Source organism: Pezoporus occidentalis, unplaced genomic scaffold (genome assembly GCF_034315485.1).
Source record: "Pezoporus occidentalis ecotype Australia unplaced genomic scaffold, CSIRO_AGI_Poc_V1 ctg71, whole genome shotgun sequence".
Lineage (NCBI taxonomy): Eukaryota > Metazoa > Chordata > Aves > Psittaciformes > Psittacidae > Pezoporus > Pezoporus occidentalis.
Window position 1 is genome coordinate 2,391,652 of NW_026916062.1, and position 20,971 is coordinate 2,412,622.

Here is a 20,971-nt window from a genome sequence, read left to right on the forward strand (position 1 = left end):
CCTGTACTCTTCCCATGCCACCTATCCTTGCTTCCACTTATTATAAGCCTCTTTTTTCCTTTGAATTTTCCTCAGGAGCTCCTTATCCATCCAAGGAGGTCTCCTGGCCCTCCTGCTGCACTTCCTTTTAGTTGGGATGCAACACTCCTGAGCTTGCAGCAGGTGATCCTTGAATATCAACCAAGAGTCTTGGGCCCCTCTGCCCTCTAGGGCTGTATCCCATGGAACCTTCCTAAGCAGGTTCCTGAAGAGGCCAGAGTCTGCTCTTTTGAAGTCCAGGGCAGTGAGCTTGCTGCACACTCTTCTCACTGTCCTGAGGATCTCAAGTTCGACCATCTCATGATCGCTCCATCCAAGGCTGCCCTGGAGAGTCACACTTCCAAAAAGCCCTTCCCTGTTGGTGAGCACGAGGTCATTCATGGCACCTCTACAGTTAATGTATTGCGTTCACATGACTGGAAGTCACAACTGAAACACAGTTCCATTCCAGTTTTTCTTCATGTAAGAATTCTAAACCATGTGGACCTGCCAATAGCTTGACGTTAAGGACTGCTGTCTCCCTGCATGGACCGGCACCCACTCCATAGGTGTTCACTCCATTCCAACAGGACAAGAACGAATTCCAGGATGAAGACGCAGCAGAGGTTCATCCAGTAACCTCCTTGAATGCTGGCTGTATTCAGGCAGCCTGGTGTGCAGGCAGTGCAAATGTAAGTCTGAATTCTTTACGGACTAGATATGGAGGGCAAGCGCAACCTTTAGTGAACCTTTATTTAGTTTGCAATCACTTCCGGTTTCGTAGCTATTTTTGTGATTATGCCCTTTTGCGCATGTCGCGACACCCAATGCGTTGCTAGCGCAAACGCGCGGTTTAGCTCCCTCTGCAGTTGCTTTCTGTAACTGCTCACACGTGCTCCCTACAGGCACCGCTCAGGGGCAGCTACACCGGCAGATGCTCCGTACAGCCCGCACCTAACCCCGTTAACACACCACTTCCCACCTCTGTCACGGACACCGCGCGGGCTCCCGACACAGCCCAGCCGGTGCAGCGCCGCGGGGATAAGGCCGCTTCCGCACGCGGGGGGAGCACTTCCGTCGCGCGGGGCAGCGTGTTCAGCCGCGCGACCGCTCGAGTCCGCGTCGTGCCGTGGGACTCTGCCTGTTCCCGCGCCGGGGCCGTGAGGAGGAGAGGGGCGGCTGCGGAGCCGGCGGGGCGGAGGCGGGCCGCCATGTGGGCTGGGGCTGCCCAGCGTCCCTCCGCGCTGTAACCGGGTCGGCCCAGCCCCGAGCGCCATGGCCCTCGCTGGCAGGACGGCCGCGTGGTGGGCCCGTCTGCGGAGCCCCTGCCCGTGTGCAGCCTCTCGCTGCCTGCCGCCCTGGCTGCCCGCGGGGCAGACGGCGTGCGAGCGGCTGTACAGCTCTCCCGGCAAGGTGAGTCCGCAGGGCTGTGGGGGGACGTTCCGCCAGCCCGAACTTCCCTAACGCGGGCGGCGGGCCCTCGTGTAGGAGGGACCTTTCCAGACAGGCGGTGTCGCCCTGGAGATAGAGGGGTTTGCGGGCCTGTGGCCGCAGCAAGGGTTGCCGCTCCAACCCGAGGCAGCCTGCAAGGGACACGGCAGATAATGCTGTTTAGTGCCGTGTTTTGATGCTAGAACTCCGTGCTTGTTTTCTGCTACTCTTGTCCCGGGGCTACATGCATAGCCTGTGTAAGAGGGTTGAGCTCTGTGTATCTGAAATCAGCGTTTTTAGGTGAAGTGTAACTGATTGCTTTGGGGAGTCTCCTGGTTCCTGAAGTCAAAAGCTTTGAAAAGCAAAAAAAAGCTATTTTTCTTCAAAATGTGATATTGCTTGGAATGAGCAGGTGTAACAGAAAGGAAAGTCTTTTAGCGTTGGATCCTTCTGTGTGTGAACCAAGGAAGTCAGGCTGGTTTTCTGCATTTTGTTTTTTTTAATTTAGCCAGGATAAGTGTTACCTGTAGTTTCCTTTTCCACGAAGTCTGCTTGTTCCTTATGATAAGGTTACTGATACCTGAGCTGCTAGGTAATGTAATTGTATTCTTATCATGCTTGTAAAGAATGATGTCCATAATGGTCCTTTGAATCCGGTTTTCTTAATCCTTAAATTTAACAGTTTCACAAACTTGAAACTGCTTTAAATTTTCCAGCTCCCTATATTCTTAGGAACATAGTGCCTTTCACAACGCTTGCTGTTTCACAGCATACTTGATGATTATTCAGAGCAGCAAGTGATATATGTACTCAGGAGTAAAGTGAAATCCTAGTAATTTAGACACTGATGACAATTTAAGTTTTTGTATCTTTATTCAATCTATACCTTTTAGGGAGAAAAGAGTTAATCCTTTTCTAAAGGCCAGGTCATATTGTATGTAGAGACTTTAACCATGGTTTATGAAAATAAATTTCTGTTTTTCAGGAAAAATTAGATATGTCGACATACCCTGTTGAAAGCATTAGAAACTTCAGTATTATAGCTCATGTAGATCATGGCAAAAGTACACTAGCGGACAGATTGCTGGAAATTACAGGTAAGTGTTCTCACTTATACTACCTTTTCTTGACGTGTAAGATGATGGGTAAGTTTCTGTAGCTTTAGTTATTACTAAAATTTCTAATATCTTTGTTCTTCTAGTGCCAGGTAGCTAGTACTTTTGGGGTGTCAGTCGTGTAGTGCTACAGATGTGAATATGAAGGAAGTGTGTAATTCACTCAAGGAAGTATGTATTTTAAAAAAAGACTGAAAAGGAGTGTACTTTCTTGTTCAAGATGCTATTCCTGTTATTCTTGACTAGTGTTCCATTAGACCAGTACATGGCAAGTTTATGATATTTACTACCAGTGTTTGGAATGGACAGAAGAGGGCCTGTCACACCCAGGTACTCTGAATAGAGTAGTTTTCAAGTGTTGTTGAAACAGAGAGGAAATTCAGCTGCTTGTACTTAGGTGAAAGTAATCCTATGCCTTCTTGTGAATGAACTGTAAACAGCTGCCTTTCATGGTGGTGGTGCTCACTGGTGTACTGAAGCTGATACTTTGAAGATGCAGCATTGTAAGCTTAAGAAATGTACACTGTTATGTTTGTTTAGATTTAGTGAGTAGAATAACTGTCAGTGTAAATTCCATGGATTCTTAGCACCTATATATATTTGCTTTTTCCTTCACTGTAAGTATTAGCGAAGATGTGTTACTTTCATCTCCAGAGGTATTTATTTTGTTCTCATTGGAGTGCTTCTTGGACTTCAGTGTTTTTATTTCTTTGTTGTTGTTGAGGATAAGGAAAACTACTCCTTTTAAAATGTAAGTGAGAAACAGAAGTGATAAGGGATCTTCATAACTATAACTGATTCTGAAACTAGGCTTTCCTTGGAAGAGAGAAACAGAGGTTGCCATTGAGGGTTCTCTAAGGTAAGCCATAAAGCAATTGCTGTATCTCCGAAGAGGAGATTCATTTTGGAGAGTCTTGCTTTTTCTCATTTAAGGGGTGAACAGAACATGGCAGAGAAGCTTTTGATAAAAATTACTATTTATGATTACCCCCTATGTGTCACTATGGGCAGTTTTACGTGATGCCTGTGATAGAATGGAGTTTTGAATTCAGGTCTGTCAAGCTCTATGATAATGCTCTTACACTTGGGAGTGGTTAGAACTGTGGGCCATGCAGCTGCTCTCCAATGGTAGGAAGTGAAATTGCTTTAAACATCAAAATTATTTAGCACCAGATGGAATTTCTGTTACTTCTTAATCTGTGATGTTTTGTATCCTGCTTATTAAGGAACGTATCTTATATAAAATCATAGAATCATAGAATAGTTAGGGTTGGAAGGGACCTTAAGATCATCTAGTTCCAACCCCTTGCTGTGGGAAGAGTCACCTCACACTAAAACATGTCACCCAAGGCTCTGTCCAACCTGGCCTTGAACACCGCCAGGGATGGAGCATTCACAACTTCCTTGGGCAACCCATTCCAGTGCCTCACCACCCTAACAGGAAAGAACTTCCTCCTTATATCCAGTCTGAACTTCCCCTGTTTAAGTTTGAACCCATTACCCCATGTCCTATCACTACAGTCCCTAATGAAGAGTCCCTCCCCAGCATCCCTGTAGGCCCTCTTCAGATACTGGAAGGCTGCTATGAGGTTTCCAAGCAGCCTTCTCTTCTCCAGGCTGAACAGCCCCAACTTTCTCAGCCTATCTTCATATGGGAGGTGCTCCAGTCCCCTGATCATCCTTGTAGCCCTCCTCTGGACTTGTTCCATCAGTTCCATGTCCTTTTTACGTTGAGGACACCAGAACTGCACACAGTACTCCAAGTGAGGTCTCACAAGAGCAGAGTAGAGGGGCAGGATCACCTCCTTCGATCTGCTGGTCACGCTCCTTTTGAGGCAGCCCAGGACACGGTTGGCTTTCTGGGCTGCAAGCGCACACTGCCAGCTCATGTTCTTTTTCTCATCAACCAACACCCCCAAGTCCTTCTTGGCAGGGCTGCTCTGAATCTCTTCTCTAATATATAACTTTATATGTAAAAAAAAAAAAATAAATTCATAAATGTTAAGGATTTGAGGCATAATTTTATTTTTAAATAAAAATGTAAGTTTAGCCTAATCAGATGGACAAGCTTCTGCAGCTGCAAGTTCCATGTTCTTCTGGTTAATAACACTTTCAAGAATTACTTATTTTGAGAGCTTATCTACTAAATGAGGCAAGAAAACTGTTGTGGTGGTGTTTTGTTTTTTTTTAATTTTAGGAACAATTGCTAAAACTGCACATAATAAGCAAGTGCTGGATAAACTGCAAGTTGAACGTGAAAGAGGAATTACAGTTAAAGCACAATCTGCATCTCTCTTTTACAATCATGAAGGAGTAAACTACCTCTTAAATCTTATTGACACGCCAGTAAGTTAAGTATATACAGTGTTTAAGTCACACAAAACTAAATGTCTTTCTATTTAAAAGTAGGAGATTTGTGGCTTCTTATGTTTATTCAGTTGTTTTTTTTTTTGTAAGACCTTTGAATGTATATACAAATGAAAACATCATAATATAGAAGGCTTTGCAAAAGACTCTAGAAATACTTGAAATTGTAAGCTTTTTTTTTTTCCCCCACAGGGCCATGTAGATTTCAGCTATGAAGTATCACGGTCACTGTCTGCCTGCCAAGGTGTCATACTTGTAGTGGATGCCAATGAGGTGGAGTTCTTAATTTTTGTTTTCTACTTAGAATTTCAGTAGTTTCTTTAAGCTATAGAGAAAGTCTGTCTCCACAGAAGTATGTTGTGGCAGGAAAAGTATGAAGAGTTTTAAAAATCTAGAGACTAATACTTGTGTGTTTACAGACACAGCAGTAAAAGCAGAGGATTAGTGAAGAATCAGATCCTACTTTTTTACGGAGTATGAAATTTGCAAATGACAGTCTGGAGATAATGATAATGTTATTATTAAAATGTTATTTTAATAACATGTTATCATGTATTAAAGATAACATTCCTCTGTCGTAGTCTATTTGTGAATAGTTGTGAACAAAGAATCTGCTGTTTGAGGTACCTGTTATAATCTTGGCTCTTCAGAAATAAATAACATACACAAAATATGTACTCAGTGCATAATGTATGCATAATACTGTGTTGTCTATAATTCCGTGTAAGTGGACACACATACAGCATTATTCATTTGTTTACTTATATTCAGATTATGTGAAATGATAATTAGGAAAGTTGTTTTCTTTCTCAGCAGTGTGTGTCATCAATAACCTTGACTTATTTTCCGTGCCCCAAATGGGTAGAAGTAATCTTATATTGTATAGCATCCCTAAAAAACCCAAACACTACTACCAAAACTCAGGAAGATTCCATTCTAAGCTTTTATAATGCTTATTTTCTAGGGTATTCAGGCTCAGACAGTGGCAAACTTCTATCTTGCTTTTGAAGCACAGCTTGCAATAATTCCTGTCATAAATAAGGTAATAAATGTTTTAGAGTGTCATATTAAATAGTTGGATTGTTTAAATGTGTAGAATATTGAAATGTACCTTAAAATAGGATTGCATAATGAAAAATAACTAGAGTGTAGTAAGAAATTTGTGTATTTACTCTCTTTAATATTTTATAGTAATTGCTGTGAACTAAAGGTTCCTTTACTTGTATATTTGAAATTTACAGTGCTGGATCATATGGAAGATATGTTTGTTGTTTTTCAGATTGACTTGAAGCATGCAGACCCTGAAAGAGTTGAAAAACAAATTGAGAAGCTGTTTGATATCCCTGTAGATGAATGTGTGAGGGTAAAATCTCTTAAGGTTTTAAAACTTTTATAACATGGTGTTGCATTTTACAACATTGTACAATTATATCTACTTGGTAGCTAATGAAAGACAGGTACATGTAGGAAGTCAACAGGGTGCTCTCTGCCTGTTTTTGACATATGTGAATTTCTTTAAAGTTTGTCTCTTGGAAGAGTGGAGAACATACGTCTCTGTTAAAAAACTAGTATGTCTTGATGAATTACATCAGATAGATTTTACATTATTTCTCATTGTTGTCCATAAATTGCTTTAATTTGTACCATGGCAATAATTGCTATTCAAGAGAGAAAAAATTTGTTCCAGAATAATTTATAATCACAGAAAGGTTTCGGAGTACTAGCATTCTGTAGTGTGCTTCAGAGTGTTTTTATGGATAGAAGTATTATCTGTGGCCACTAAAACTAAGTAAACATAACACTACTAGATACTGAATAAGTGTAAAATATGTTTTATAAAATTGTTGTTGGACTTGTTTTAGATTTCTGCTAAACAAGGAACAAATGTTGAAAAAGTTCTTCAGAAGATCATTGAGAAGATTCCACCGTAAGTCTTGATTTAATTATGAAACCTTGTGAGGTTAATGAGGAAACCATGAGTTGCATTTATACAGTATTGGCAGTAGTTCTGCATTTAATGTTGATCTGATTTTAAGTCAATACTCTATAAAGATATGTGGGAGAAATCTAATGTTTTTTGACAAACCTGATTGCCTTCTATGACAAAGTAACCTGCTCAGTTGATGTGGGACCAAAAGCGGATGTTGTCTGTCTAGGTTTCTCCAAGGCTCTTCATAGCGTTTCATACATTCTCCTCCTAGAGAAAATGACTCATTATGGTCTAGACAAGTGGTCTGTGCAGTGGGTAGGGAACTGGCTGACTGGTTGCACCCAGAGGGTGGTGTCAAACAGCTCCTTTTAAAATTGGCAACCTGTCCCTAGTGAGGACTACCAGGGATTGATATTGGGCCCCAATGCTGTTTAGTATCTTCATAAATTATTAGGAAGATGTGATCAAGTGTACTCTGGCCAAGTTTGCTGATGATAACAAACTGAGTGGGGGAGTGGACACTTTGGAAGGGAGAGCCACCCTCCAGGAAGATGTGGATAACAAGAACCTCATGAAGCTCAGCAAGGACAAGTCTAAGGTCTTGCACCTGATAAAACATAATCCAAGAGTGCAGCACAGGCATACAGTTCAGTACAAGTTACTCCCAGGGAGTTTCCAATTGGACACAAGAGGAAGATTTTTCATAATGAGAACGATCAGCCAGTGTAATAATCTCAGGAAAGTGGTGGATTCCCCAACACTGGACAGTTCTAAGATTCAGCTGGACAGGGGGCTGGGCCATCTTGTCTAGACTATGTTTTCCCAGAAAGATTGGACCAGATAATCCTTGAGGACTCTTCCAACCTGGTATGTTTTTTTTTTGGGGGGTGGGAGTGCTTGTTTATTCAGTGTTTTAAAAACACAGTATGTAATATATGGGTTTATATTTTTTTCTTTTTGTGACAGACCCCAGTGTAATACTGCTGATCCTTTGAAAGCCTTAGTATTTGACTCCACTTTTGACCACTACCGAGGTGTCATAGCTAACATTGCACTCTTTGGTGGGGAGATTCAGAAAGGGCATAAAATTGTGTCTGCACACACAAAGAAGAGATATGAAGTTAATGAAGTTGGAATTCTGACTCCAAATGAACAGCCGACACATAAGCTGTAAGTAAAAATTTTTTTAGTGTGGAACAAATCATAAATTGGTCTAAGATAAAATTCTGCATTTCTGGTTGATTTTTTTTTTTTTTTTTTTTTTTTTTTTTTTTTTTTTTTGCTTCGAGTGGCTGGGAGATGTCTGGGATTTTAGTTCTTTGGTGGTGGGTTTTGTTGTGTGTTTTTTTTTTTTTTTCTTTTTCTTTAATGATTACTTGTAATTTAATGCATTCTGAGGCAGAAATTTTAGGGACTGTTTTTTGGATGATTCTAGGGGGAAGAAGCCATTCTGTCATCTATAGTACATGGAACACCTGGGCAGCTAGGTTTTTTTTAAGGCTTCACATTTGATACTCTTATTCAGCTGTCCAATTTATTTCTAGGAACTACCTTGTTTGAGAGTGGAAGGGAGTGGGGCTCCATCTTAGTTATTGCTGCAGCATATTTTGAGGGTGAAAGACTTAAAATCCATGAATACAACAGCTTCCAGAAACTGGCTTCTCATGGCAGCAGTGGGAATTAAAACAGGTACTTAGAATTAGTGGAGAAGTTTTATCTGTTTGCATCCAAGTATGTGTTAATTACTTTCTTGGGAGATTCTCAGTGAACCTATGTTACTGTGTCTGGTGGATTGAACCCAGCCAGCAACTAAGCTCCCAGCCAGCCATTTGCTTACTCCCCCAACCTAGTTGGGATGGGGAAGAGAATTGAAGAAGGAGCAAAAGTGAGGAGAAACTCATGGGTTGAGATAAAGACAGTTTAATAAGTGAATGAAAAAGAAGATAAAAAAGTGATTCAAAGGCAGTCAGTAACTTACGACCTCCCACAAGCAGGCTGATGCCCTCCTATTCTGCAAGTAACGGCTACCTTGGAAAAACTACACTGATGTTACATGGCCTGGAATATCTCTTTGGTCAGTTTGAATCTGCTGTTTTGGCTGTGTCACATCCCAGTCTCTTGCCCACCCCTACCCTATTTGCTGTGAGGGGTGGAGTGAGAAACAGAGAACACCTTCATGCTGTGCAAACAGTATTCAGTGATAGGTGAAACACTGGTATATTATCAACAGCATTTTAGTCACAAATCAAAAACACAGCATCATACAGTGCTGCTCTGAAGAAAGTTAACTCCATCCTATCAAAAACCAGTATTCTCTGTTTTTTTTATCTACCGTGGATTCCTATCCTAATATCATTGTGTGCTGGTGGAAGGCGTTTGTGTATTGTTTCTCCCTCTTGGTATACGAAACTTGCTGTGGTGGCACCTGAGAACTGTTCTGGCTTCTGTGTCTTAGATCTGTGAGAAGCTCCTTCTAGCTGCAGCTTTTAACTGGGAGTAACACAGAAAAATCTAGAACTACAGATGTACTGTTTAACTGAAACAGAAATAGAGCTACTTGAGAAAGTTCACAACTCAGAGGAGAGATAGCTTAACTCTTGCTTCTGGACTGTGTATGGGCTTTTATGGGGGTAATTTATTAAAATTTCTGTCTGGGCTAAGTCAAGTAGGAAAAATACTGGAAATACTAATAATGCCAAGATCCATGTCCATATAACACCAATTTTATTTAGATATGCTGGACAGGTGGGCTACGTGATTGCTGGAATGAAAGAAGTAACAGAAGCCCAAATAGGAGACACACTGTTTTTGTATAAACAACCAGTGGAGCCTTTGCCTGGCTTTAAGTCAGTGAAACCAATGGTTTTTGCAGGTAAGAAGTAAACTGATATGAAGTGGAATTATTTTTTTCCAGTAACAAAACTAAGAAAGACATTAAAGCTTGTAAAAGAATATATATGAATATTTAGAGCTGTGAGGAATAAAATTTTAGCTAAGAAATTAAGCAGAAAATTAGCTACAGAGGCACGTCATAGCATTATGTAATTTTCCCTGTGATTTAACAGTGTCAATAATAGTTGTAGATTGGGTTTATATTTGGGAAGCTAGGGACCAGGTTAGGAAAGCTAAGGCCCAGTTAGAATTAAACTTAGCTAGAGGCATTAAAGATAACAGGAAGGGATTCTACAAGTACATAGCAAATAAAAAACAGACTAGGGAGAATGTAGCCCCCCTCAGGAAGCTCTCAGGAGAACTGGCTACACAGGATTTGGAGAAGGCTGAGGTTCTGAATGACTTCTTTGCCTCAGTCTTCACTGGCAAAGGCTCTGACCACACCACCCAAGTCTTGGAAGGCAGATGCAGGGACTGTGAGAATGAAGACCTTGTGCCCACTGTAGGAGAGGATCTGGTTCGAGACCATCTTAAAAATCTGAACGTGCACAAGTCCATGGGTCCTGATGAAATCCATCCGTGGGTCCTGAAGGAGCTGGTGAATGAAGTTGCAAAGCCGCTGGACATCATATTTGAGAAATCATGGCAGTCAGGTGAAGTTCCCAATGACTGGAAAAAGGGAAATATAACCCCCATTTTCAAGAAGGGAAAAATGGATGACCCGGGAAACTACAGACCAATCAGTCTCACCTCTGTGCCTGGCAAAATCTTGGAGCAGATTCTCCTGGAAGGCATGCTAAGGCACATGAAAAACAACAAGGTGCTTGGTGACAGCCAGCATGGCTTCACTAAGGGGAAATCCTGCCTGACCAATTTGGTGGCCTTCTCTGATGGGGCTACAGAACTGATGGACAGGGGTAGAGCAGTTGATGTCATCTACCTGGACTTGTGCAAAGCATTCGACACTGTCCCACATGACATCCTTGTCTCTGAATTGGAGCGACATCAATTTGATGGATGAGCCACTCGGTGGATAAAGAACTGGCTGGATGGCCTCACACAAAGAGTTGTTGTCAATGGCTCAGTGTCCCAACGGGAGACCAGCAATGAGTGGTGTCCTCAGGGTTCGGTGTTGGGACCGGTCTTGTTCAACATCTTTGTTGCTGACATGGACAGTGGGATTGAGTGCACCCTCAGCAAGTTTGCTGATGACACCAAGCTGTGTGGTTCCCTTGATATGCTGGAGGGAAGGAATGCCATCCAGAGGGACCTCGACACGCTTGTGACGTGGGCTGATGCCAACCTCATGAAGTTTAACCATGACCAGTGCAATGTCCTACACCTGGGTCGGAGCAATCCCAGGCACATCTACAGGTTGGGCAGAGAAGAGATTCAGAGCATCCCTGTGGAGAAGGACTTGGGGGTGTTGGTTGATGAGAAAATGAACATGGGCCGGCAGTGTGCGCTTGCAGCCCAGAAAGCCAACCGTGTCCTGGGCTGCCTCAAAAGGAGTGTGACCAGCAGGTCGAAGGAGGTGATCCTGCCCCTCTACTCTGCTCTTGTGAGACCTCACCTGGAGTATTGTGTGCAGTTCTGGTGTCCTCAACATAAAAAGGGCATGGAACTGTTGGAACAAATCCAGAAGAGGGCCACAAGGATGATCAGGGGGCTGGAGCACCTTCTGTATGAAGACAGGCTGAGGAAGTTGGGGCTGTTCAGCCTGGAGAAGAGAAGGCTGTGTGGAGACCTTACAGCAACCTTCCAGTATCTGAAGTGGGCCTATAGGGATGCTGGAGAGGGACTCTTCATTAGAGACTGTAGTGATAGGACAAGGGGTAACGGGTAAAAACTTAAACAGGGGAAATTTAGATTGGATATAAGAAGGAAATTCTTTCCTGTTAGGGTGGTGAGGCACTGGAATAGGTTGCTCAGGGAGGTTGCGAATGCTTCATCCCTGGCGGTGTTCAAGACCAGGTTGGATGAGGCCTTGGGTGATTTAGTGTGAGGTGTCCTTGCCCACGGTAGGGGGGTTAGAACTAGATGATCTTAAGGTCCTTTCCAACCCTAACTATTCTATGATTCTATGAATAGAAGTCTAACATACATTTTTAGTAGTGATTATTGCTTTTAATGCCAGTAAACTCCTGATAAGCTGGAAAAGAAATGTTGCGACTTAAAAAGTAAATTAAAAAAAATAGTAAATTTTGGGGAATTCTTCATCTTGATAATCAGGTTTCCATAATAATTGGGATTTTAGTCTTTTAAAACTTAGCAGCTATTTTATTTTTGTTAAACACGATAAACTGCCAAAGCTAATACTGAGAATGATTCTGTAAAATATTTGACTTCTTAATCTTGAATAGTTCTGAAGAACTGTTGCCACCAGCTTCAGTAACCACTACAAATGCTATGAAGGATGGCTTTGGAAAAAAACAGTTTCTGTAGAACACTTTCTGGACTTGTGAAGGAATGTGCAAAACTCACTTGAACTGTCTCATGGTGATGAGGTCACCTGTCAGTGAATGTAGAAGGGGGTAATCCTGTAAATAATATTTTGGTGTACATGTGTGTTACTGCTTGGTGTAGAGTAATCTACACTTTCTGAACACATGGTGATGTGAAAAGTGATACAGTAGAACCTATTCCAGGCAGTAACTGCACAAACAGCTGGCTTCATTAATTAAAAAAAAAAACCCACAACACTTGCAACTTTGAAATGGCACTTTTTTTTTTTTTATTTACTCTTACCTTTGAAGGAACATTGGTCTGCTTATTGAGTTATGTTTAAACTGTATGTTTACACTGCAACCCTGCAAACTGTTGTTATACTCAATTGTGCATTTTACACAACTGTGAAGGATTAGATGAATACAGTGGCCGTACCATTATGGTTTGAATGTTAGTTTTGAGGTAATCTAAAACTTTATTGTATCTTAACTAATTAAAAAAAACCCTTATATTGTTTTTCACATTTAAAAACAGTTGGAACAGAAAGTGAGCTATTTCTGATTTTATTACTGTGTTCACTGTAAGATGCATATTTGAAAGGTAAGTACACACAAAAATAAAGATCTCTATCACATCACTTCTACCTGATATGTTTTGACAGGAATGTATCCTGTAGATCAAACAGAATATAATAATCTCAAAAGCGCTTTGGAAAAGCTGACATTGAATGACTCCAGTGTAACTGTTCATCGTGACAGTAGCCTTGCCTTAGGAGCTGGATGGAGGTTAGGCTTTTTATACTGCTTTCATGCTTGGAACTGTTCTTAAATTGAGAATGGAGGTTTAAATCAACTGAAGGTAGAACTAAAATGAATTAAACAATAGGGGCTTTAATTCAAATTCATTATAGGTAAAATCAAGAGCATTTGATTTTCTTGCATTATTTGTGCAGAGTGTGAAATTTGTTGTGTTTGATAGTTTTTGTTTTCCAAGACTCGTACAATTGAGTGGTAGGATCATTTGGAAGTTGTTTGCTGTGCCTGATACTGCCAGGCTAGCAATGTAAACAAGCTGGAGCTTAAAAAAACCCTGCAGACAAAACAAACCGCTGTAACATTCCAGAGGATATACGCATACTTTTACCAATAGGGTATTTTTTTCCAGGTTGGGTTTCCTTGGTCTTTTACATATGGAAGTCTTCAATCAGCGTTTGGAGCAAGAGTATAACATGTCTGTTATTTTGACTGCACCTACGGTTCCATATAAAGCTATTCTTTCTTCAGCAAAGTTGATAAAGGTATGCTAAATTTATTATAACTTTGTGTAAAGAGCAGCTTAAACACCTCCTGTAATAAACATTTACACCTTTTTTTTTTTCCCCAAAATCTAGGCTAGTACTTTATTTTATAGTAAATACTAGAAACACCAGTATTTAACTTAAAAGTTTTTTTTTTAATGGCAATAGATTTTTTTTTTTTTTTTTTTTTTTTTTTTTTTTAAGAACACTAACTTTCCTTCCTCTTTCCACTTCAAGCATTCTCTTTTTATGTCTTACATCTGCCCTTGAAAATGGGAATATAGGACATATTTCTTGCTGTGTTCTTTTAAGTGCATACTGACTGGGCTGAGTTTAAAGCAGGTGAAATAATCTTTAAGGCTTTACCCATCAGAAAACAGTATTTTTAGGAACAGCATATAATGCTACTGTAGACTGGCAGGGGCTGGTGAAAACAAGTCAGTCTCTGATTACAGTGAAAAGGCATCTACATACTTCACTGCACTGGGTACAAATAAAATCACTATTTTGAGTTTGAGAGACAGATAAGGGCTTATGAGCACCAGCTGACAAGAGGAGGCTGCAAATAGTACTGGCTCATTATCCAACATGTACTTTTAAACACTACATAAAATCTGTAAATTAGTAACAGGGCATATGTGAAAGGTTGCTGTACTTGGAAGCTGTAATGCATAGACCCTTTTTCTCTCAGGTTATTTTGGTTTCTTGCTTAGGCAGTGTAGCAGCTATGCATGAAGCAGTTGACACCTTTGGTGCACAAATGATTCTGGATTGCTGATGTGGGATTATTTTCAAATGGTACTGGAAGTAGGTGCTTGTTTGTGGAAGCAGTATAATCACTTGCTTTGGTGGGGAAATTGTATGTACACAGTAAGAAACATGATCTTTTATTCTTACTTTGGAAGGATAACTCCAGCCCATATCAGGATGATGAACCGGAAAGAATAGGTCATGAAAGCACTCACACAGGAATAAAAAACTTAATTTTTAAGTGCACTTAAGCTTGTAAGGGAGCCTGAACCCCAAGTTCTACTTGGAGAAGAATGTTCCCTTCACCAAACTCCAGAATACTTAGAGCAGGTCTTTTGTTGAACCCGTGCTTTACACCTTACAGAACCAGGATGGAGTAAGAAGGAAGATCCTTGCTTTACAGGCAAGAGAAAGCTGGAAAGATGGTCAGAAAGGCTTTTTTTTTTTTTTTTTAATTCCTATGGATAATCCTAAATTGTAGTCCCAGTGCTAAGCACTTCTTCTATTTAAAATTAATTTAATAAAATGCCTAAAAAAAACCACCATTTCCCAAATGAAAAGTCATTCATATAATCTTCCTGTATAATATTTAATGATATGTTCATCAAGGACTTCTATATGTGGTGTAGAAATCTCTTCTAAAATTGTGCTTGGTATAAGTTTGGGTTACATAATCCACAAGTGTTTCCAAACTAGTGAAACATTTTTTAGCATTTTTTCCTATTTGTCTCCTTTGCTATTCAGTTAACTTATCTGTAAAATCACAGTATGTTTGTTTGTTTCCAGGAGCATGGTAAAGCAGAGATTACTATTATCAACCCTGCTCAGTTTCCTGATAAAATTTCAGTATCAGAATATTTGGAGCCAACTGTTCTTGGTACTATTGTAACACCTCAGGAATATATTGGGAAAATAATTGTTTTATGTCAGGTTGGTATATAGTTTTTAGTTTTGTCATTTGCAATTTATGTTCTCCTTAAAAGTGAAAACACTAGATGCTGGGTACAGTAATTACTAAATGCTTTTGAAAGATCTATTAAAAATAGTTCTTGGCAGGAAAGATGAGCCTGCAAGTCCTATTGTGTAATACTCCAGGGTGTGTGAAACTCCAGTGTGTGTGAAATCTAATTTCAGTGAAATTTTGTGGACAAATAATTATACATTTAAAAGGCAGCAGTAAACAGAAGCTGTTAATATTTTCAGAAATTCAGCTTTTGGGGAGGATAGACTTGTGTCATATGTCCAGTTAAGCTACAACCACTTAATTTATTATGGTGCTGCAGTTTGTTCTAGGACTTTAGCAAACAACCATTAAGAAAGTTGCTTTTGGGCTTGAAGTACTGGAGTTCTCTTGTGTAACTGAACAGTTGTTTATTTAATTTGCTTTGTATTTATTTGTGCAAATTTTGGTCAAGGGGAACTGAAACAGTTTTTGTTTGTCTAGGATCGTAGGGCAGTCCAGAAGGATATGTTGTACATTGATGAACACAGGGTTATGCTAAAATACCTCTTTCCACTGAATGAAATTGTGTTGGATTTTTATGATGCTCTTAAGTCTCTGTCTTCTGGTTATGCAAGGTAACTACCTCCCTCTGTTCCCCCCTCTTCTTCACCCCCCACCCTGGATCCTGAGGGAGGGAATGAGAAAAGATTTGAGAAGAATATATGGAAAGGCACAAGTGAAGAATATTGTGGTGCTGCACATCTAGTCTTGCTTCACCCTTAATGGATTAGATTCACTATGAAAATGGATGGAAGTAAGTCTGAGAAACATTGAAAGTGCATCACTACACAATAATAATTTTCTTTACTGATGCATGTATTTTTCAAGCATGCCCTCTAGAGTGGCACTCACTCATCTATATGAGTAAGATCTGGATGGTTCTTACTTGTCTTGAAGTGACAATTAGCATTTTCCATCAAAGGAATCACTGAAACTGTACTTCTGACTGTATTCATTGTCTCTTGGAAAAGAATGCTGATTCTTTAAAGCCAGTAAAACTAACCAACATACTGTATTTAAAACAAACAACACTTACTTATTTTATGGGAATAAAATAAATCATCTGTATTTTGAGACAGAATGTTCTGTGGTGGGTGGATTCTGGGAATTCAAAGGCTAGAATAATGCTCAGCTGTTTGTGAAGGGCCTTGTGAGTTTAATGGAAGAAAAATGTTGCATGGCATTATGCCTCCATGGCTTTATGCCACAGGAGGCTCTTACAAACGTGGTGTGTAGAGATGTGGTTAGTAAGATACATTTTGACAGGAACTGGTATACCTAATTACATGATTCAGTTTATAAGAATAAAACTGTATTTTATCGAGACTGAATTTAGTTTGAGTTTGTGTAAAAATGAGAGGAAAGATGTGTTTTGCCCAAGTTTAGACATCTGTTTGCAGTAGAAGCATAAGCAAAAGTGGAGAGTCAAGGACAGGTAGAAGAAACAGGGGAATGAAGATCTTGAATTTTCTCTCAGGATCTAGCTGTCCAGCCAAGTGAAAACCAACCTGTTTATCAGGAAGCCATCTCATGGGTAGAATTGTGCAGTGTTTCCTTTGATTTGGGTGTGACAGTGTTGCATTGTGTTACTTCTTGATTTTTATTTCCTAATACTCCCTAATTTTGTTACTGTATTTAATGCTTTCAGTAATCATACCTCTGTTATATTTACACAACTATGGCTTATTAAACCTATTAAGATAGAAGTACTTTCAAATACTCGAAGGATTTTTCTTTTTCCCCTCTGTTCTGGTATTTCAGATCTGACCAAATTAGTGGTACCGGCATTCTCCACATTTATACTTCCATACAAGATGCAGATATGTAAGATACACATCTCCTGCATTTTAAGAATTTTTGCAAACTGATACATAGACAGCAAGGCCCATACCTACCAAAGGACAAATATGTTTCGGAAATGAAGAAAAAACCTTAGTTGTCAGAGAGAATGATAACTGGGGCCATATAAATAGTCTCTGAAATGAGAGGATGAAAAGAAAACAATCCAGGGTGTTAGTGTTTGATTTCTCTGACATGAAGGATATATACTGTTCAAAAGCTGTGTTGAAGACTTTCCACCTGATAGAAAATAAGTACTTGAATATGCTCTTTAAGTGATTTGCATTAAGCATGTAGAATTTTAAATTCATTTACCTTGCTCAGTAGGTTGGAAGAGTGGATGATGTCTTCTGTTGCCTTGGATATGAGATCTATCTGCAGTAAATTTCTGGTCTAGTCTTGCATAAAGGAGACATACCAAGGGACTATTAAAAACTGGGCTTCTAACTGCTTTATTAAGAAATGTGTCTTTAACTTAAAATTCATGGAAACAAAGAGTGCAGAATGTAATTTTTACAAAATCTTCACTAACTTTTAAACTGTTTTCATTTAGTTTTGATTATGAAGATGCAGGATACCAGGCAGCAGACCTCATCAAAATGGATATTCTTCTAAATGGAAATCCAGTTGAAGAACTGGCAACTGTCATACATAGGTAGGTTTACTGGATTCTCCATTCCAAATAAATAAAGACTTCCAATTAATATACAGTGTTTTCATTGTATGTTAATAGGACTCAGTGATCTTAAGGGTATTTTCCAACCTAAATGATTCTAAATGACTGACATACATGTATTACTATTAGATAACAAATACAAATGAAAACAGAGGATTTTGCGACATTGCCACTTTTGGAAATGATGTGAAAAAGAGGAGCATTTTGTAATAGAAAAATAAGGGAATACATACCATAATTAAAAAATTCTACTTCCCTTTGTTAATTTGAGCACTAAATACAATATTTTTGTGGTAATGCAGGTGTTAATGGTTTGTGTATTTTAGGTGTAATCAGGATGTTTATTGTAAATATTTTAAATTTATTTGAAGAACTTCTATTAATACAGTCCTATCACCTGTTTGTATGAAGCAGGGGATATATGGTGACCACTCGTTAGATGTAAAATTATGATCTCATCAGCTTTATCTTTTGAGTTAAAAAGAGGAAAACCTCTACTCAAATCCTTTTATCAGTTTGGTGTGGGTGTATTTTGAGGGTTGTATGACTTTCTTAAAACACCAGTGACTTTCTTTTTCAGTGATAAGGCATATGCTACTGGTAAGCTCTTATGTGAACGTCTAAAAGATGCTATACCTAGACAGTTGTTTGAAATAGCCATTCAGGCTGCTATTGGCAAGAGAATCATTGCAAGAGAAACGTAAGTGAAGCCCATCTGTTTCCCTCCTTCCCCCTTTTTTTTTTATCTTAAGATAACCTAAAATACGGACTTTTAAGTGTCTCACCTAAATAGTTTTGTACATTACAGTACTTTACTGTAAACTCCTGTTTTTCTTGTATATGCTGCTGGGACCTCTTGGGGGCAGGGGAAAGAACGGCGGTTGAGCTGTGACTATGCCTAAGGACTTTGTATAAATTTAACTGGGGAGAAAAGAAAAAAAAGTATTTTAAATTGCCTGTGGTCCGCATTGCAGTTAGTGGATAGAGTACAGCTGGCACTACCCATTTGTCCACTTCCTCTTTGGCAGTGGAAAAAGCTTCTTTCTACTGGGGGGGGGGGGGAAATCCCAGCTAGTTCTGGAATATTTTCATCCCTGGAAGTGTCAGAAAAAAAAAAAAAAAGAACTGAACTGTACTGTACTGTTCCAAAGGAAGTATGTTGCAAGTTGAACATAATGTCACATTTTTGCTGTTGCTGTTTAAACAGGATTTAAACTGTGGCAGAGACCCAAGCAGGGGTGCTGTAAGAATTTGTGTGTATGTATCTCTAAATACGTAACACTTAACTGTGAATCATAGCAGAAATCCTGGATGAAAAGGCAAGACTGTAATTCTTATGTATGTATTACCCTACGGAATATTCTAGAATTGAGAAATGTGAAGTCAGTCTTCTGCTTAGAACTTCATCTTTTGTACACAAAACATCATAATTCCAATGCATCTTACAAAACTTGCAGAAAAGCAACACATAGAATTTTGATGACTCAGTGTTTAGCTCCACATACAGATGTCCTAATGTGTTAATACATTTATGTTGTTTAACAGGCTGAAAGCTTACAGAAAAAATGTTGTGGCAAAATGTGTAAGTAATTTTTTTTGTTTTGTTTTGTTTCTAATGTTTATAAACCTAAGAGTCCTGCTAATATGATAGGCCTTTCTTCTAGAATCCCACCAAAGACACATTCTGCTTGTGCTCTTAAGTGTCAGCGGTGTATTAAGGGATATAAGAGTAATGGCTTTTTCAAAATTACACACTTAGAGTGAACTCAGCCGTGTGTGTTCACTCCTGTCTCCTCACCATTTCCTAACAGTTGTAGATAAATGTGTGTCTACGCATGTGTGTAACTTCACACATTTCCTAAGTTGTCTGCAGTGATTTAAGAAATTATAAAAGTACTTCTTTAGAGACTGGACTGTGATTAGACTTAGCTTTTCAATAGTGTATCATAAGGTCTTAAATATTGCAATAGCTGACTGTCAACAAGACTTGACAAAGCTGTAGTAAAATGTGATGCTTCTTACTTGCTTACCTTGTGTTTAGCCCTCTAAAATGTTAGGAAAAAAATAAAGTGTCCCTTTCTCACAGCTGTTACAGATTTCTTCTGATAGGCAGGTACATGGGATGGTGTTTGTTCAGCACTGAATTAATTTCAGTTAATCTATCTAGCACCTAAGCACCTAGGGCTAGTCAAGATGCCACAGTGTATCTGAGCTGGCAAGCTGCTGCTCTTTGGAGGGAATTTGGATATCCTAGAGGTTTTGTCTAATGTCATCCAGGGTTATGTGAATGCATGTATTTAGGTAACCGAATTCAACCGTCAGCTGTCCGAACAAATATGCTTACTTGCTCATTTGTTCTTTTTAACTAGTGGCCTGTCGAAACTACTTGGGGTATAAAATAACCTTTTGTCATAATATAACTAGATTTTCTGGCCTTGAGTTTAGCATTTCTGAAGTAGACTGTAGTTGTATTCTGTTTAATCTCACTACAATATTTTTCCTTTTCATAGTATGGTGGAGACATTACAAGAAGAATGAAGCTTCTAAAGAGGCAGGCAGAAGGAAAGAAACTGATGAGAAAAATTGGCAATGTGGAAGTACCAAGAGATGCCTTTATACGTGTTTTAAAGAGAGAACCTGACAAGTAGAGATCGGTGATACGCAGCTGATTCTTCTCTCAACTTTTTGTAGACGGTAGCATAATGAGCTAATGTATCACTGTGAGAGGGAACATATTTGACTTTAAATGCTGTAAATTAAGTATATGGGGGAACATACATTGAAAGGACTACATACTTAAAATGTACAGGTATTTGTAGATTATTATGAAATTAAAGTTATTTAACTTGACTTGACTGAATCAAAGTTTCCATTGTATTGTTTTCATATTTTTAACATGCAGTTTTAGTATAACTTTTATTTTTGCATTGCAAGTCTGAGAGAACAGGAACAGTGTGGCAAAAAGTTTATAAAAATAATGGGAAGATATATATATAGACAGACATTGCTGCTTTTTATTTTATTATCAAAAAAGTCTGAACTGTTGCCACAAAAATATCAAGCTACTTCCTATTTTACTTTCTAAAGTTGCTATTGTCAGGAAATCATGATGATGCTGGAAAATAATATCGGGAAAAATAAATGATAACTTTTTTTAATATACCACACTATTTATTTTAAACTTGTTAAAGTGTGTCAGTTCACC

General features: G+C 39.2%; 1 protein-coding gene across 3 annotated transcripts; it reads left to right on the forward strand.

Moving 5' to 3' along the window:
• Nucleotides 1-1,086: 1,086 nt before the first annotated feature.
• On the forward strand, nt 1,087-20,621 carry GUF1 (GTP binding elongation factor GUF1). Of its 3 annotated transcripts, XM_062642440.1 has the most exons (17): nt 1,087-1,431; nt 2,435-2,546; nt 4,762-4,910; nt 5,124-5,204; nt 5,896-5,973; nt 6,211-6,294; nt 6,794-6,858; nt 7,828-8,031; nt 9,594-9,733; nt 12,863-12,986; nt 13,366-13,498; nt 15,035-15,178; nt 15,693-15,826; nt 17,644-17,745; nt 18,347-18,466; nt 19,312-19,348; nt 20,277-20,621. In XM_062642440.1, the coding sequence occupies exons 1-17, from the start codon at nt 1,294-1,296 to the stop codon at nt 20,412-20,414; spliced, it is 1,983 nt and encodes a 660-aa protein (XP_062498424.1). In that variant the 5' UTR covers nt 1,087-1,293; the 3' UTR covers nt 20,415-20,621. The 3 variants fall into 3 exon arrangements, with proteins under 3 accessions (XP_062498424.1, XP_062498425.1, XP_062498426.1); XM_062642441.1 differs by lacking the exons at nt 9,594-9,733; nt 12,863-12,986; XM_062642442.1 differs by lacking the exons at nt 1,087-1,431; nt 2,435-2,546; nt 4,762-4,910; ... (3 more) ...; nt 6,794-6,858; nt 7,828-8,031 and adding an exon at nt 8,482-8,550.
• The last annotated feature ends 350 nt before the right edge of the window (nt 20,622-20,971 follow it).

Bases quoted from the DNA above. Each gene is read 5' to 3' on its own strand.
- GUF1 (XM_062642440.1), top strand. From the start codon at position 1,294: ATGGCCCTCGCTGGCAGGACGGCCGCGTGGTGGGCCCGTCTGCGGAGC. The intron at 4,911-5,123 runs GTAAGTTAAGTA...TTTCCCCCACAG, and splicing joins TAAATCTTATTGACACGCCA to GGCCATGTAGATTTCAGCTA. The intron at 15,179-15,692 runs GTTGGTATATAG...TTGTTTGTCTAG, and splicing joins AAATAATTGTTTTATGTCAG to GATCGTAGGGCAGTCCAGAA.